Source organism: Pteropus vampyrus, unplaced genomic scaffold (genome assembly GCF_000151845.1).
Source record: "Pteropus vampyrus isolate Shadow unplaced genomic scaffold, Pvam_2.0 Scaffold285, whole genome shotgun sequence".
Classification (NCBI taxonomy): domain Eukaryota; kingdom Metazoa; phylum Chordata; class Mammalia; order Chiroptera; family Pteropodidae; genus Pteropus; species Pteropus vampyrus.
The window spans coordinates 1755678-1774646 of NW_011889066.1; the positions used below are offsets into that span (position 1 = coordinate 1755678).

Sequence of the window (18969 nt, forward strand, 5' to 3'; positions counted from 1 at the left end):
ATTCTTCATAAGGGCTGCTGTATGCAGCTTATTTCATTACCCCAGGTGCCTTATAAGATTGTGAATGAAGACCTTGTGCACACATAGAGGTGTTGGTAGATAAGAGGTGGCTGGGGATGGAGCTCTGCTGGCATTAATGAGTGGGGCCAGGAATGTTAAGTATACAAAGAATTATCCCATCCAAAATGCAATAACATTTTGAGGTGTATTAAAGCAGAGTAGTTGCCTAATGCTTTAAGAGGTTAGTCATGGTGGTCGTAGGATGGAGAGATTAGAAGAGAGAAGTTAAAGGTACAGACTGGAAGGAAGGCTACAAATAGGGCAAGATGAACTCAAGTTCAAGTGGAGGAGATGATATAAGATGTGGAGAAAGTATTTTAGATGAAAGGGAGGAAAGTTGAGAAATTGCCCGTTGATTTTTCTTAATTGATATGAAACAGGACACAGGCATTTGTTGAAAACAAGGCTTCCACTGTAGGCCATGGGATATGGGGTCAGCTGCTGGTAAGTAAATGGATTGATGAGCATTTGAGGGACCAAGGGAAGTCAGAAAATACTAAGGCAGTCTACATGGTTATGTGACTTTCTCTAGCCATGTTGGGAAAAAAAACAAATCTTGGCTGACCCATGATTTGCGGTTAACAATTGCAAAATGAGATTACAGCACATTTTAAGTGAAAGACTCTAGGCTGATGTTTATTGTGCACAATCACCTCATTGACGCAGGGATACCTGGTGGTATTTCGATGTGTCCTCCTTTTGGGTAAAATGGAAACTCACTCAAACTAAGCAAATTGAGGGAGTTTCTTATAAAGAATCACATGAATGAGTAAGTCAAATCACACAGTGACTTTGAACAAGTACCATGCCAGGACTGGGCCTCACTGTGGTTAGAGCAGGGCTGGGTCTGGGGTCACAGCTGCTCTGGGGCCCTGCCACATGGGTGGGGCTTCACAGGGTGTCCTTTTAGACTAACTTGGATACAACTCTGCAGGCATGTTTCTTCCTGTCCCTCCCACTTTCACCTGGGGGATCCTTCCTTTGCTCCTAGTTCATTTTCCTGCAAAGAAAGGACTTGATTGACACAGCTCACCTTTTCCTGCATGGATTTCTAGCCAGCTTATGGATTACTTTGGGTTAGATGTTACCCCTGACCTAATCACCTGTAACTTGTTGGCAGAAGTTGAGGGGACATATATTACTGTGGCCAGTATCACCCCTTGAGGGGCTATAGATGGGCAGGCACAGAGACCTTCATCTCTGGTGATATTCTCCAGTGCTTTCTCTCCACACACAGTTTTAATGATGCTTCTGCCAACACATTTCAACTCTTCTCCACAGTCACAAACACACTCTCTCTAGGCAGGGATGCTACCTGTACTTGCTTTCCTATTGGCAGATGCACGGAGCTGCTGGAAGAGTGTGTGTAAGGTTCAGAGTCTGCAGTCTTCTTGTGCTGTGCACTCATGCCATGCCTCAGTCTGATAAGGCCTGTGAAAGGGGTTCCATCGTAACCAGAGGACTCATGAGATCCTGGCCCCTTTATTAGCCCCCCAGTGCACATATGCCATCTACCCTTGATGATCCAGGGCAGTCACTAATTCTCACATTGTTGAACTGCTTCTTTGCTCATCATCTCAGTGGCACCGTTAAATGAAATGACCAAGGGTGGTCTCAACTTCTAGTGATATAGTGTCATTTTTGGTCACTTGGTAGAGGTACTCCAAGAAAGTAGGGTCCAGAATTGTAGGGATGGAGAACACTTTAGAAACTGTCTACAGGGGCAGTGAAGTACACCACCTCCACCCCTAGAGCATGATTTTCAGACCAGAAGTGTGAGATTGGGGCTTTGAGAGAGCCAGTCCTGTTCATCAGTCACTGGTCAGCGTGTGATCTCTGCCGTGGAATCAGGGGCTCACCCTGTCTCCTTTAGTGTAATTTAGAATTCCCTGAAATGGTAATGTGTCACAATCACTTACATTTAACTGGACTTACCTATTTTCCTTTTATAAATGTATGTAATATAGATTTTATTTAAAAATGTCACAAAATAATAGCATGTAATTTATCTTTCAGTGTGATTATATTAATGTTCCAACTACAGTGTTTACTCCTCTGGAATATGGCTGTTGTGGATTATCTGAAGAGAAAGCTATTGATGTATATAAAAAAGAGAATCTGGAAGTAAGATTGTGTTTTGTTTACTTTTTAAGAATTTCTCTTTTAATCAACGTCCTCTCAGTCACTTTATTTTGTCATTTTGCTAGTTATTGTAATGGTTATATTGTAAGAAATCATCCTATTTTAGGAAAATTAGAAATTAAATAATTTAAATTCTGTTTCTATTGCAAACTAATAATAATACATTTGGAGAAAGAGAGAGGTATAATATATGCATTAGAACTTCTGTATAACAGGTAAGAAACATCTACCTGAGTAAGCTTATATAGGAAAGCACAAGTTAATATGAAATCTTTTGGGAATGATGGAATGTATCAAGGCCTTAGGAAGGAATAAGAACCAGGAATTGGAAAACCATATCAACTGTTCCTTTTACTTGCTTGGGGTTTATATGTATGCTTGTGTGTGCGCATGCAGTTCATTCTTCTGTTCCTGCAGACTTTATTTGTCCCTGGAATGCACATAGCAGTCAAAATATGACCTTTTTTTTTTTTTTTGCTCCCAAGCTTATCTGATAGTTCTGGTTTTATGAAGAACTGATTGCCTCGCTGTTCTTCAGTCTCAATTCTAAATTATGTGAGAGGACCTTTGATTGGTTCTAGTTGGATCATCCATCCAATCACTTCCATTTGATACGATAGTATCCAGACTCATGACTCTGGGAGCCTACACTATTGATGGCCTGTAGGTGGGGAAGATGGGCAGTTCCCAGAGTTGTCCGCCTTTTGTGGGCTATGGGCTACAGACTCCCACAGAGATGTCCTCCACACATTTTTATTTCTACCTCTCCTTCTCCTTCCACCCCTGCCTCATTCAATCACAACAACCTTATAAATATTTCATTACATTTTGGTGGGTGGTTTGAGTGGCCTTTTTTTTTTTTTGCATACCCTCCCAATATAGGAGAGAAAGAGAGAAACAGAGTTGGAGGATTATTACTACTCGAGGTGTTAAGCAAAAGAGAATTGAAATCTCAAGTCCTCTCCCTTAAAGACATTTCAATTTATTATTGGGAATTCCTTTAAAACATAGTACTGAAATTACCTAGTTAAATGTTCTAATGACTTACTGAAACTCTTACTCTTCTGGTGTAGCAAAAATGTATGAGTAAAACTTTATAATGTTATTTTAAATGGTTTTCAATGAGACATTTATGTTTTAGAGAACATTGTTTGATCGGCGTTGTAATTAACTCCTTGTGATAATGAGCCATCCGTTCTGCAGTGCTAAATTTCCACTTGGGTATTGGAGGATTGCTGGTAACAATTATGGATTTACCACTTTTAAAACTTTTTGAAATTAATGAGACATTAAAATAGAGAGTAAGGAAGAATATAGAAGGCCATACCCCAGTTAAAGGAATATCTTTATGTGAAAAAAGTTCCCCAAGTTTGTGGGATTTGTTTATCCTAAGGGTCACTGCAGATCAACTCACCAACTTTATATATTTATTTTTTGCATTTGACAGGATCAAAAAAATTTCATGTATTAGTATTTTTTAAAATTTTTGTTATAAAGACATTTGAGGAAGCCTCTCAAAAATATATATATGATATTTTTTAAATGAAGAAATCAAAGTAGAAAGAGAATGAGGGTATACAAATAAGGTGATGTTAGAAGGTTAACTTGTTGGCTCACAAAATGCTATAAAGTCCTATAGCCCAGGGGTCCCCCAACCCCTGGGTGGTGGATTGGTACAGGTCTGTGGCCTGTTAGGAACTGAGGCACACAGCAGGAAGTGAGCGGCATGTGAATGAGTGAAGCTTCATCTGTAATTGCAGCCACTCCACCATGCTAGCATCACCGCCTCAGCTCCACCTCAGATCATCAGGCATTGGATTCTCATAGGAACACTGGTCTCTGGTGCCAAAGAGATTGGGAACTGCTGCTATAGACTTGCTTTAGAATTAAGCTGAAAATTGAAATTAACTCTAAGCTTCCTACTACCTGACTAGAAAAGGGTGAATTGAGAGATATTTCTTTACATTCTTAAAAATAGGGCCTTTAGATATGGTGAATTATATTCTCAGACTACCCTTTTAGTAAATATGATAATGGCTTTTATAGAACTTTCTTATCCTCAGCTGCAGTCCCATGGCTTAATACCAAAGCACAGTATAATAAAAAATAAATCTTAAAGGGGCCAAAATAGGGTTGTGCTCTGGGGTGGCCTGACTTAATACAAAATTTTAGAGTACAGATATACCTCAGAAGTATTGCAGGTTAAATTCCAGACCACTGCAGTAAAGCGAGTATCACAATAAAGTGAATATTACAATAAAGCCAGTCACATGAATTTTTTGGTTTCCCAGTGCATATAAAAGTTATGTTTACACTACTTTAGTATATTTAATGTGCAATAGCATTTGTATCTCAGGGATTAGGGAGGCCCAAGGAGAGGAAGAGAGATGGGGGAACAGCTGGTCAGTATAGCAGTGAGAGCACATGCATTATTGATTGTTTGCCATCTTACATGGGTGCAGTTCATGGTGCCCTAAAACAATTACAATAGTAACATTAAAGGTCACTGATCACAGATCACCATGACAAATATAATAATAATGAAAAAGTTCGAAATATTGTGAGAAGTACCCAAATGTGACAGAAATATGAGCAAATGCTGTTGGAAAAATGGTGCTGACAGACTTGCTTCATGCAGGATTGCCACAAATCTTCATGTAAAAAATGCAGGATCTCTGAAGCACAGCACAATAATGAAGCAAAGCACAACAAACAAAATATGCCTGTACAGTTGGGCAAAATCATCTTGTTCCCATTGGCCAGCTTCACAAGAAAGTTTCTTACAGCATATTGCTAGCCTGGGAAAAGATCAGAATTCAAAATTTGAACTACCATTTCTACTGAAAGTGTATTACTTTTGCACCATTGTAAAGTCAGCAAGTCGTAAGCTGAACCATCGTAAGTTGGGGACCATCTGTAGTTTAGAATACATTTCTCATCCTGGCCCCAAACATTAGTCCAGTGCCTTCTGAATGAAAGGATTAGGAGGGTCAACACTGGGAAAATGTAGCTGTAGCGAGCAGGTGGCGCAGGTGAGGCACATTGTGTTTTTTTCTGGTTCTTAGACAGTTGAGCCAGATTGAAGAGCCTGAGTGGTGCACTTGGGGTGCTGGAGTGAGGACTTTCAAGTAGCATAGGTAATGTTCTCAGTATCTTTAAATGAGTTGAACTCTGTTTCTTCTGCTTTTCCTAGATTTGGTTTGAAAATGAACCTTGTAGGCAGGTTGTAAACTTGTCAAAGGCAGAGTTAAGCCTTTATTTACCTTTTCAGCCCACACAGGGCCTAGTGCATTGCCTTGGATAATAGTACTCTGGAAATGAATTTCTAGAATTTGAAAATTGAATTTAGTTAATAGATTTTTTTTTTTTGACTAACATCAGAGCAAAATGAAAGTTAACACTGTAGCTGGCATTTTAGGAACTCTGGTTCAGCTGCTCCCATCAGATACCTAAAGTTGGGATCATGGAACTTTATAAATTTCTGGAAGCTGTTGTAGAGATTATCACGTTTGTGTAGTTAAAAAGCATATTAAGGAGTGGTTTTCATATATACTAATCTTGGCCTCTTTATCTCTCTTCTTGTTTTCCAGGTATATCATACTTTATTCTGGCCTCTTGAGTGGACAGTAGCCGGCAGAGACAACAATACTTGCTATGCAAAGATAATTTGCAATAAACTTGACAATGTACGTAATATGATTAGAAGTTGAAATGCTATAATTTTAAAATGTACCTTTTATTCTAGTATTTGGGTTTTTATAATCTCTTTAAAGGTAGTTTTCAGGGCAAGGTATAAATTCTTCAACCAATTAACCAGTTAATGTGTTTGCAGAAGTCGAACAAGTCATAGATTATAATTGAGACTTACCAATACCTTCTTGAAATAATCATTGAAACTTCTTTTCTCAGATCCGTCTAGATGATCTGTGAAAATTTTGATTATAACTAATAAAATGTAATGTATATCTTTGTGTATATTTTGTAAAGTGTGTGTCAAAAAGCCTATAGAAGGAGATACTTAAACAAAGTGAAAATTCTAGTTAATTAGCTAATTCCTAATGAACTCTTTCATTAAAGAAGAATCCGTGGGATGGAGAGCCCATTGTTGGTGGTTTCTGCCTTCCCCTTATTGAGGTGAGCATGAAGCTGATAACAGATACCCTGATTATCAGAGTTTAAAGCACAGCTTATTTATGACTTGTTTTATAAAGAACACTGAGTGTAGAAAGCCATGTTAGCAATTGGTTCCTCCTTTTTTAAGAGTTTGTAATCTCTCTGGGGAGATAAAACCTAAAATTAGATAAATATGAACAGCAACAGCTGACTTTATGTAAAGTTACAGAGTAAGAGGCTTCCAGTCAAGATGCTGGAGTAGGTAAACACTGTGCTTGCCTCCTCTCACAACCACATCAAAATTACAACTAAACTACAAAACAGCCATCATTGGGGGTCACTTGAAGTCTAGCTGAACAGAAGTCCTATAACTGGGGACATAAGAGACTGGCAGGAGAAGCAGAGATGAGGAAGGCTGGTCCCATAACCCTGTATAGTAGTTGAGAATTGAGAGAGATATCTCAGCTACAGAGATACCTCTGGAAGACTGAGGGTTCCTAGCCCCACACCGGGCTCTCCAACCTAGGCTTCCAGTGCTGGGAAGAGAAGTTTCCACAACTTTTGTCTGTGAAAACCAGCGGAGATTGTGCCTGAGTGAGACGGAGGGCCTCTGGAGTCACAGACATTCCTCTTAAAGGGCCCACACACATAATTGCTTGTTGATGGACTCACTCGCTCTGAGCTCCAGCACTGGGGCAGCCGCTTGAAAGGCACCAGAGACAAATGGAGAGGAACTGAGTTGTCTGGCTTCAGGGAGAGGGCTGGAGGGGCAGCTTTCTCCAAGATAGAAGTGCTGGCAGAATCCATTTTATCTTCGTTGAGCCCTTCCCCCTCCCAGTGTGCAGATGCAGGTAGCCACCATATCTGAGTCTTCATCAACCTGGCTAACATTGGTTCCCCTACCCCGCTGCCTTGGTGATTCCTTGATACCCTGCCCCACCCCACTTACGGGCCCACTGAAGCCTTTTCCAGTGGCTTATCCATACAAACAGCCTGTCCTGGGTCATGCTGCAGAGTTTCCTAAAATCTCTCAAAGGTTTTCAAAACCCAAACAAGCAGCACGTGGACTTGGAGTGCCCCATACCTCTTACTGAATAACCCCAAGCCTGGTACTAGCAGCAGCCGGCCTCAGTTCGTGGCTTGGCCTCTCGAGGCACTTCCAAGCCTAGCACAGGTGGTGACCATCTGCACATTGCTTGGTGACTTGCCAAGTGGCCCCAAGCAGGGCACAGGCTGTGGCTGAACTTTGCCTGTGGCAAGGCCCCTCCGAGGAGTCTCTGGGGGCTGGCACACCCCATGGCCCACTTTTGACCTAACTAGAGCACTACCTGGGGCTCATTTGAAGATGACACACCCAAAGGCAGACTGGGCAGGCACCAGAGCCCTGCTAAAGTGAATTCTGTTATGTAGGGTCAGCCCCTCACTGTCCAGTTTTCACAATCAGCTCAAGGGTGAGGGCCTTCTCATTGATATGCAAACAGCAACCAAGGCTCAACTGTAATAGAAGGGTGCATACAACCCATACAAGGGACACACATGGAGCATCTGGCTCAGGTGACAAGGGAAGACTGGGCCCCCACAGAACACCTACTACGTAAGGCCATTCTACTAAGACTGAGAGACGTAGAAGTCCTACCTAATTCATAGAAACAAACAAGGAGGCAGCCAAAATGGGGAGACAAGGAAACATGGACCAAATGAAAGACTAGAACAAAGCTCCAGAAAAAAGTAAAATGGAGACAAGCAATCTACCAGATGCAGAGTTCAAAACACTGGTTATAAGGATGCTCAGTGAACTTAGGGGAAGAACTTTAATAAAGAGATAGAAAACAAATAGAACCAGTCAGAAATGATGAATACAATAACTGAAATAATGCATTAGGGGAATCAACAGTAGATAAAGCAGGGGATCAAATGAGCAATTAGAAGATAAGGTAGCAGAAAACACCCAATCAGAATAGCAACAAGTAGAAATCCAAAAAATGAGGATAGTGTAAGTAGACCTCTGGGACAACATCAAGCATACCAACATTCACATGGGGTACAAGGAGAAGAGAGAGTGAGGAGTTGAAAACCTATTTGAAGAAATAATGACGGAAACCTTCCCTAACCTGGGGAGGGAAATAGACATACAAGCCCAGGAAGCTCAGAAAGTCCCAAACAAGATGAACCCAAAGAGACACATTATCATTAAAATGCCAAAGGTTAAAAACAAAGAATCTTAAAAACAACAGAAACGCAGTTAACAGTGGGGCTTCCTTAAGACTGTCAGCTGATTTCTCAATAGAAACTGCGAGCCAGAAGGTATTTGCATGAAATATTCAAAGTGAGGCAAAGCCAAGACCTAGAGCCAAGATTACCAAGCAAAGCTATCATTTAGAATCGAAGGACAGATAGCTTCCGAGACAGGAAAAAGCTGAAGAGAGTTCATCACCACTGAAGCAGGAATTACAAGAAATGTTAGAGGGATTGACTGCTTGAAGAAGGAGAAAGAGGAATAAGAAGGAGGAAGAAGAAAAGATCAAAAATGTGAATTATAAAATGACAGTAACTACACTGTTGTACACTTTTACTATTTACTATTGAGGATCAAAACAGATACTAGGGTCTGATTAAAAACATTGGCAAAAGGACAGCCTAACTGCTGTGTAGCTTGGGAATATGCTGTAAATCTTGCTTCCTGTCTCAGTGGTCTGCTCATCACATGTGCCTCCCACCTCCCAACATGCAATCTTAGGGAAAAAAGCACCCCTAGCATCCACTCCTTGATCACTGCTTTGTTGTTTTAGGAGCCAGGCAGCTTGCTTCCTGGGCAGGGAATCACTGCAATCCCAGTGAAACCCCATGCCTTAGAATTATTCCAGTGTTAGACTTTCATTTAGATTTCTATGTTACCATTTAGCACTAGCTCAGCATAATTCAGAACTTTCCATCATACATACTATTGAGCTCCATGTAATGGGTAAATTGCTTATTTCTAGTGAATTTGAAGCAGATCACTTGATGTGTGTTTATTGGCTCATTTAACAAATTCTTACAGTGGCTCAGTTTCATTGCAATGCTCTCTGCTGAGTTCAAAGTTTTTTGTTGTTTTTTTGTAGTAGATGCTGTCATTTTGAACTGTGAACTTGAAATCCATAGATTCCTATTCAGGCCATTAACCTACTGTGCTTCCCTTTGTTTTGTTTCTGTGTTAAAGAATCTGGTAATAGGATTTCATATTCTTGGACCGAATGCCGGTGAGATTACCCAAGGATTTGCAGCTGCAATGAAATGTGGGCTCACGAAGCAGCTACTTGATGACACAATTGGAATTCATCCCACATGTGGTGAGGTACAGAAACAGGACATTTTTAAAATGGACTTCAATTGGTATAGTTTGAAAAACTATTATAATGCACATCATCAGAAAGTTTTTGTATTAGTAACTACTTTGTATGTTTTAAAGGAGAATAGATGTGATATTCAGAATGTGTTTTCTTAAAGCAATACTGAACATAAACATAAATTTGTTTTGTTTTCTTCCCTTCTAACAGATATTTACCACTTTGGAAATCACAAAATCATCGGGACTAGACATCTCCCAGAAAGGCTGCTGAGGCTAGAGCTGCTGCTGTCTAATCTCCCTTGTCTATTTCCATTTCTTTGAAAGATAAGAACATAAGAACGCTCAGAAAAAGTGAGATTGTGCTCAGGGCCATTGCTCTGTTTCTCAGGGCCCAGTGCAGGGCTTTCTTCATAGCACCCAGATGAGAATGTAGACAAGGAGACTGGCAGCAGTGGGCATCTGCTCAGCAGCCTCAGCTGACTGGGAGAGGCAGTTACACTGCTTCCTTGACGTCTTAGTTCGGAACCCTGTGTGAGGTGAGCTAAGACCAACACTCTTCCAAGTCAGAACTGAGTTTCCCTGAAAGACCTTTTAAACGTGCAACTACCTTAAGTTATCTTTCTGGTTGCTAGTGTTTTTATTCCCTTGTTTTGTTGTTTCTGTGAAAATATTTCCTCAGTTATGAAACTCTAAAATGGCAGTCTTCCAGTGTGTGGGCATGGGATTCACGTGGTCACTGGTGAGTGGTATCCGTGGAGTAGCTGGCTGCAGAGGACTGGGGTGCATTCAACTTTCACAGTTGAAAGTTGCACACACTGAAAGAGTTTAGTTAGCTATTTTCTCCTTTGAGTACACTTTTACCCACAGTCAGAAGCCTGCGTCATGCTTCACACTCTCCTGGTTTCCTGATGGTAACCGCCTTGGAATTATTCTACCCTTAGTGTCTCTAAACTGAGCAGAATATCTCATATCAGAGAGAGATGCTTGAATTTCTTTTTCATGTTGATTTTCAGAATAATAAAAAGTTTTCAATATTGTATTATGTGAACTCTAATTTAAAACTTTAAAATGACTCAGTCCATAATCTAATTATAATCAACTTCAGTAAATAGGTGATATTAGGAGATTCTATTTGAATTTACACACCTGTCAGCATCTAAAAGGCCCCTGTAGTGGGAGACCTACCTAAGATTCTTAGAAAATCATGTTTTCCTGAGGAACACACCACATAGTAGCCCAGCTCAACGCTCTTTTAGATAGTACTTGCTCTCTTGAGCAGTACACACCAGCCATTAGCCCATTGCCATAGGATTAGATAGTTCCAGGGTTATAATTTCTAAGCATATGTTTTAAGAGAAAAATTTAAAGCCAATAAACAATTAGGGAACTCTGTTCGTAGAGGGACATATTGCTATCCTCTCTGGAGGCAAGGAGTGGTGTGGGGATGGGGACCCAAAGATAACTGACATAGGATCCCATTATTGATTTGCTATTTTATTAGGTAGAGAAAAATACAAATGTAACTGTGGAAAAAGTGAGGCAGAGTGTAGTAATTGCTATAATTGAGGTAGAAACGGTACGGTGAGAAACAGGAAGATATGTATTTCCATTGGATGTGGGGTAGGGGAGGAATAATTGAACTGAGTTTAATGGAAGCAGCTATATTTGAGCTGAATCATGAGGGATGAATAGGATTTCAAAGTTATGGAGAAGGCTCTGATACTTTCAACAAATTCAACTAAAATATTAGATAAAATAATTTTAAATTTTAAGATAAATAATTTTAGAAATAATTTTAATTTTAAAAACAGATAAAATAATTTTAAAACTTCAACTAAAATACTAGATAAAATAATTCTTGTATTGCTAAGCAGTACACATACACAACCAAGGGTTTCTAGAATCTCAAATGAAATGAAACCACGAACCCTGGGAGTCTTGGGTTTTGCTTTGCAATGAGCATAAGACAGTAAACGTAAAGCTCAGGCCTGCCTCAGGTAAAGTTTCTAATAGGACCTTTGTGTAAAGCTCAGACTCCAGTGGACTATACTCCTAGTAGAAGGATGAGTGAAAAGCACTCTGCCTTACGGAAAGAGACAGCAAAGATACTTTCTTGCCTTCTCACTGGCATGAGTGGAAGGAAAGAATCCATCCAAAGAATCTGTAACCACCGTCCAGGTTACAGATCATTGGAAAGGCTAGTTATCTCCCCTTAGCAAGGGAGAGAGAAGGCTTGGGTATAAACCTACCAGTATTTGGCTCCTTCACACCCTTCTGTCTCCCTTACCCCTCTCCCCCAACCAGTTCATATAATGGTGAGATAAACCTTGTATGCATCTAATAACATGCAGATGCATACAGATCTGCAAGGAAAAATTAACATCTTCCATTATAGTAGAGATCTTCATATACTTCACTAATTAGGTCAAACACAAAAAACAGTAAGGATGCAGATTTTAATAGCACAATTAACAGGCTCGATTTAATGAACTGAGGAAGAAGACTATTTAACATGAATACTTACTCATTTCAAACACTCATGGAATGTTTATGAAATTTGCCAGGTGCTAGCTCAACAAATTTTTAAAAAACTGGTATATAGGGATGGGGCAAAAGGCTTTTAGCTGTGGGACTAACACACTTAACAACCTAGAGACCTTAAGGTCCATGCAGTATGATGGAATATGGAGTAGGGAGGTATTGTGAGGTGAGCGAGGGGTTAATGGGAGGCCAAGCTGGAAAGAGCCAGCTTAGAGCCAGGAACCAGTCACAAGAAACAGGGAATTATGGAAAGATCCTAGACTTTGAAGAACAGATTTGAGAATGCCTGGGTACCATGATTTACTAGATGTATGAAAAAATAAATTGCTTAACTTTTCTTAGTCTTCATTTAAGTGTAGACAGTGCCTGTTTCACAGACTTATAACAATTGAATACATTTATTGAGTTTCCAACATATAGCATATTGATGTAGAGTATCTTAGCTTCCATGATGACGAGTAGGGGCCTTATTTAAGGAAAGCTCTTATAGACACACAATAGATAGATAGGAGAACTACTGACAGATCAGTGCTTTGGCATACTTCACTGTGATAGGCAGCCTCCACCTTGGCCCCCAAGGTGGATTCTCCAGGTATGGGTAGTCACATTCTTGTGTAGTTCCCTCCTACAATGTACCAAGGTTGGTCTGTGTGACCAGTAGCATATGATGTAAGTGATGATTTGTCACTTCTAAGATTAGGTCATACAAGGATTGCAGCATAAGTTTTGGTCACTCTTATGCACACTCTATTGGATCACTTGCTTTGGTAGAAGGCAGCTGCCATATCATGATGACTCTCAGGAAGCCCATGGAGAGGCCCAGACGGTGAGAACTTGGTCTCCAGCCAACAGCAATAAACAGGTCTGCCAGCACCTATGTGAAAGAACTTGGAAGTGAATAATTCCCTAGGCAAGCCTTTTCCTAGCCAGCAGCTTGACTACAATCTCGAGAGACTGTGAGCCAGAAAAATCCAGTTAGGCCACTCCCAGAGTCCTGACTGTCAGAAACTCTGAGATAATAAATACTTATTTTTCAAACTATGAAGTTTTGGAGTAATTTGTTACACAGCAATAGGTAACTAATGTATTCACCAAGGAAAATTAAAATTAGTACAGATTTCATCAAATGACAAATGTCTTGGAGGACTTTTCTCCTTAGGGCAGACAAACTCATACAGATTTGGAATTTTAACAAAAAGAGATTAGAGCTCAGACTTAGCTGAACTCCCTTCATTATTCCAGACAAGGAAACCTCAAGCAGGAAAGCTCAAGGGGCCTTAGTGGAGAGCTTCTTGAGTCCATGGTCTTGGGCTTTGGCTGTGGTTGGTCCCTGTTGAACTTTCTTGGAGCCTCCATGATTGTCAAAGGTGAAGAAAGATTACTTGAGAAACCATTCAACTTAGCAAGGGAGAGCAATACCTTGACAGTCTCTCATCTCAAATGAGAGAGAAGGGTATATAGAGTATTTGCGAGGCTCCAGTTAGTAAAGGGATGGTTATATGGCAAAGGTTAGTAAGTAGGTCTGGGCAGCAATTGGTCAGATTTTATAAACTAGTTGCTAAAACAATGTCAGTGGTCTTTAGAATTTGAGATATATGAGACCATATTGAGTTCTTGTTACTGTAGTCATCTCTTATAACACATAGGTCTGAATGAGCTAGTGTTAAAACAGTTCAAGCTTTGATAATTTGTTGTATAATATGGTTTAGTACACTTTATATGTTTTTGAGTAATTGTACAGTGTTTCAAGTTGTGGTTTATTTTTCCCAATGGAGAACCATCCAGTGTGTTTAGGAAGGAAATGACAAGACTTTTAGGAATTTATTTAAGAAATTATCAAATATTCATTGAGACTTATGCTTCCATCCATGCTGGAATAACAAGGACTAGACTTAACATTACTCAATAAACAAACTGGAGGAAATACAGAATGATTACATTGAGGCATGAACAGTGGACAGTGCAGGACTGATCCCTGAGAGAAGGGAAACAAATGAGGTGATTCCCTATGATTGCCCCAACTTTCTAGATGGAAGTAACTTTCAGACTACAAATACGAGGAAGAACCCAAACAGAGCCTGACAGTCTTGCTAAGCTAAAATAAAGATTGGAGTTCAGTGAGTTTGAGGTAGGTGTATGTTGTGAGGAAGACACAGGTGGGAGCTATACAGAAGAGATCCAAAAATCTGCAGCAGTATGCTATTGAGTCTGCTGAATTCTAAGCCACACATTCTCAGAGTGAAATTCTAGAGGGTCAGGCAAAAAAATGACAGGCAGTAATAGGTGAACAATTGCCATAGGTCTCAGAAGATAGGGGAAAATTCTAACTGACCAGCAGAGCAATGTCCTCAGTAATCTCCCCAGAAATTAAATGCATACCACATAAGGAGTCATGCTTTAGTAGAAGAGTTGAACTATTCCTAGAGACAAGTCTACTGTAGACCCACCCTAATAAAGTCTAAAAATAGGTCTTAATGGGATCAAGATGACCCAGAAGTCACTGCCTACAAAAGAAAGCCAACCACTCATTAAAGGAAGACAAAACATTCAACAGTGTAACAACAATAATACCTAATATTCAATAAAAAATTACTAGACATGTTAAGAAGCAGGAAAATGTGATACATAAAAAACTGAATAGAAAGAGACTCAGAAATGACTACATCATTGAAATAACACACAAGGATGTTACAGGGAAATATAAAAATAATGAATAAAATGGAAGATATTCAGAAGAATCAAAATAACTTGTGGAAATGAAAATACCCATTTCAGGAAGTCCCATGACCATTAGCTAGTTTGGTGATTTGCTGGAAAGACACGATTCAGCATAAAGCCATATTCATGCCTAAGATTTGTTACAATAAAAGAAAAAGTAAAGGAATGAAAAAAGTATATAGACAAATGTTAGGTCACATACAGATTTCCAGGTCTTTTGTCTCTGTGAGAGTCATATGAATACTTTTCAGCTGTGAATTGCAAAGAAACATGATATGTCTACACCCATGGAAGCCCACTATTCAAGTCTTGGAGTTCAGAGTTCTTAAAGGGAAGGGTCATACCTATGATGTGGACCAGAAGTATGACACCAAGTGCACATTATAAATCTTAATGTTTACTTTAAACACAGCGTGGTGCATCTTGAGCTGCTGCTTCAGACATATGTAATAATGTCATTAACAAGTAACTGTGTGAGTATTCCATGAATTTAGTTCTCAGAGCTGAGCCAAAGATCACTGTCCTGGCTATAGAGATAAGTAAAAATGAGTAAAATAGACCGACTTCATTAATTATTCACAGTACCAAAGAATATTTCATTGGATATAATCATCAACAGATTAGACACTATGGAAGAAAAAAGTAATGAATTAAAGACATGATAGAAACTATTCAAAGTGAAGGACAGAAAAGAGACTGGCAAGTAATAACAGACCCAACGAACTCTGGAACAATATCAAATTAACATGTATAATTAGAGTCCAAGAAAGGGAAAGGATGCAAGGGGCAAAACAATATTTGGAGAATTTTTAAACTTTGATGAAAACTATAAGCCCACAGATAGATCAAAGTCTTATAAACAGAAACTCTTACATTAAAGGCCTGTTAACCTCAGTTCTTTTTACCCAGTACATCACCCCTGGCCTCCAACAAAAAACTATAAGCCATATTAAAAGACAAAGTTTGAAAAGGTAGCACACATCAGAATCAGACTCAGATATGGCAGAGATGTTGGAATTACATCAAAAATTTAAAACAACTGATTAATATGCTAAGTGCTCTAATGGAAAAAGCGGACAATATGCACAAACAGATGGGTAAAATAAGCAGAGAGATGAAACAGAAACAGAAGGAAAGGCTAGAAATCAAAAAACAGTGTAACTGAAAAGAGGAATGCCTTTGATGAAATCAAGTAGAGTGGACATGGCCAAGAAAAGAATCAGTGAGGCTGAAGATGGGTTGATAGAAATGTCCCAAACTGAAATGCAAAGAGAAAAAAATAATGAAAAACAACATCCAAGTACTGTGGGACAATTTCAAAACATTTAATGTGTAATTTAATACCAGAAAGAAAAGAAAGTGAGAATGAAGCAAATAAGACACTTGAAGTAATAATGTCTGTGAACTTTCCAAAATTAGTTACTGACACTAAACCATAGATCCACAGAGCTCAGAGAACACCAAAGAAAGTAGATACCCCTCAAAACTACACCTAGGCATATATTCAAACTGTAGGAAATCAAAGACAAGGAGAAAATCTTGAAAGAAGCCAGAGAGAAGGAAAAACCTTATGTATAGAGGAACAAGGATTAGAATTACAGCAATCTTTTTATCAGAAACCATAAAAACAAGAAGAGAGTGAAGTGAAATATTTTAAGGAAAACCCACAAACCTAAAATTCCATATTGAAATTATCCTTCAAACGTGGAGAAATAAAGATTTCTTAGACAATGTGAACCGATATAGTGTTATTTGAAAGTGAAAAATCTCCAGGGCAGTCAATACATTTCAAAGAAGTATAATATGTGAAAAGAGCAAAGATGGAATATAAAATGTCAATTAAAACCAGAGAAAACAGAAAAAGGGGGAAAAGAAACTGCAACAAAAAAAGTTACAAATGATAGATATTAATCCAAGTATGTCAATAATCACTAGAAAATGTAAATGGTCTAAATACACTAAGTGTAATAAAATGACCATATTTTTTTTTTATGTTTGCCAACGACTCATAAGCCTCGCCCCTCTGTCTTTCCCTTCTGCCCATATCTGGAAAAGCTGATAAGAAGACCCAGGTGTTCTTTTTGTTGCCAGCAGGGAGTTCAAACTGTGAAAGCCCTAGACCATGGGTGGAATCCTCACCCCAGTCCACAACCTAATCACCATAAATTCTCCAATATCATTTCCTTTCCTTGCTTTCTCAAGCCATTTTTGTACCAGCTTTTGGGATCTGCCCAGCTCTCCCTGAAAACCACAGTATGTGAGTAATAAAGCTTTTATACCCTCTTGAACTGTGTTCGAGGTCATCAGTCTCAACAACCAAACCATCTTTTTGTTGAGTCCATCCTATCTGAAGTAGCCACTCTAACTGGTGCTGCAAGCAAGGGTGTCTAGACAGTGACTGCCACCACTAGGAGCTCTTTTCCTTTGGCTTGCTAACTGGCTTTGTTAACCACCTGGTAAGCATGTACTTGTAGTTGTTGCTTGCTGGTAAGCTTGAGCTTTGAGCTGTGCTGCTTTGTGCTACATTTGCTTAGTTTTCCTAGCCTCTGTTAAAAATTTAACTGACCTAGTTAGAAGTTTTGATAGTTGACATTTAAGTACAGGAGCGTGGGATTGAGACTCTTCTTAAAGTGGCTCTGGGTCAAGTGTCTTGATTTGGATCTGTGTTCCTCAGATTTAATCATATGTGTCAAGCACAAGCCTTAACTGAAGCTAGACTCAGGATGATAACTCTTAAGCTGTGACCATTGATTGTGTGTTTCAAGGAGGCATGATGCCTATGGGCCCACTGATTGGTTGCTCATGTGGAAGAAGAGCAGTTACTCTTTTGGGCCTGTGAGGTTCCATTTACACACTATAAAATGCCTTTGACTGCCACTGCTCCTATGCCTCTACAACCAAAAAGGATCCTGACCCTCAGGATTATAGGAAAAAAACACTCATGGCACACCTGTGGCACGGCCAAAGGATTAATCCCATCACTGTCATGCAGGAGGCCTATAACCTTAGTGATACTGATTTGAGACTTTAGAGGAAGAATCATAAATATGAACAGGATAGGGAGGACCCCATCATTGAAGTATACCAAGTAACCACTAAAAAGGACAGGAAGGAAGGGAGGGCTGGAGAGAGAGAAGAAGGAAGGAAAGAAGGAAGAAAGGAAGGAAAGAAGCTGAATATAAGGGAAAAGCAAAACTCAATCAAAGGTACAAAATTTGAATCAATTGAAAATCTAAAATTTACTAAAATAATTTACACAACAAAAAGATTAAAGGGCACTGATTGGCTTTTTTTCTTTTACCATTTTAATCATTTTTAAATATACAACTCAGTAGCATTGAGTACATTCACAATGCCATGCGACCATCACCATTATATCTCCAGAACCTTTCTGTCATTCCAAACAAATTTTGAACCCATTAAACCATAACTTCCCAATCTCCTTTCCCCCAGCCCCTGGTAACCTCCATTTTCCTTTCTGTCTCTGAATTTGCTTATTTTAGTGCCTCATTTAAGTGGAATCATACAATATTTATCCTTTGTATCTGGCTTATTTCACTCAGAATAATGTGTTCAAGGTTTATCCATGTTGTAACTTAAGGAATTTCACTCCTTTTTAGGCCTAAGTAATATTCCATGCTAAGGATATACCACATTTTGCTTAGTTGTTTCCACATTTTAGCTATTGGAATGTTGCTATGAACATTGTATATGTTTGAGTCTCTGCTTTCAGTTCTCTTGGGTATATACTTAGGAATAGAATTGCTGGATTGTATGGTAACTCTATGCTTAACCTTTTGAGAAACTACCATATTCTTTTCCACAATAGCTACACCATTTTATTGTCCTACCACCAATTCACAAAGATTCCAATTTGTGTACATTCTCACCAGCACGTGTTATTTCCCAATTTTTAATAATAGCCAACCTAATTAATGTGAATCGTGATCTTATTGTAGTTTTAGTTTGCATTTCCCTCATGACAAAAAGTCTCATAAGAAAAACATCAAATTGCAGTTGAAGTACATTCTACAAAACACCTGACTAGTCATGAAAAACAAGGAAAG

At 39.2% G+C, this 18969-nt stretch overlaps 1 protein-coding gene across 1 annotated transcript in view; it reads left to right on the forward strand.

Moving 5' to 3' along the window:
- TXNRD3 (thioredoxin reductase 3) overlaps positions 1 to 14108 on the forward strand; it is a 50491-nt gene extending 36383 nt beyond the window's left edge. Inside the window, exons 13-16 of the mRNA XM_011376067.2 lie at positions 2077 to 2184; positions 5793 to 5888; positions 9515 to 9649; positions 9852 to 14108. Of these exons, the coding sequence (XP_011374369.1) occupies positions 2077 to 2184; positions 5793 to 5888; positions 9515 to 9649; positions 9852 to 9914 (402 nt within the window). The 3' untranslated portion in view covers positions 9915 to 14108. The remainder of the gene's footprint in view (positions 1 to 2076; positions 2185 to 5792; positions 5889 to 9514; positions 9650 to 9851) is intronic.
- Positions 14109 to 18969: the final 4861 nt, after the last annotated feature.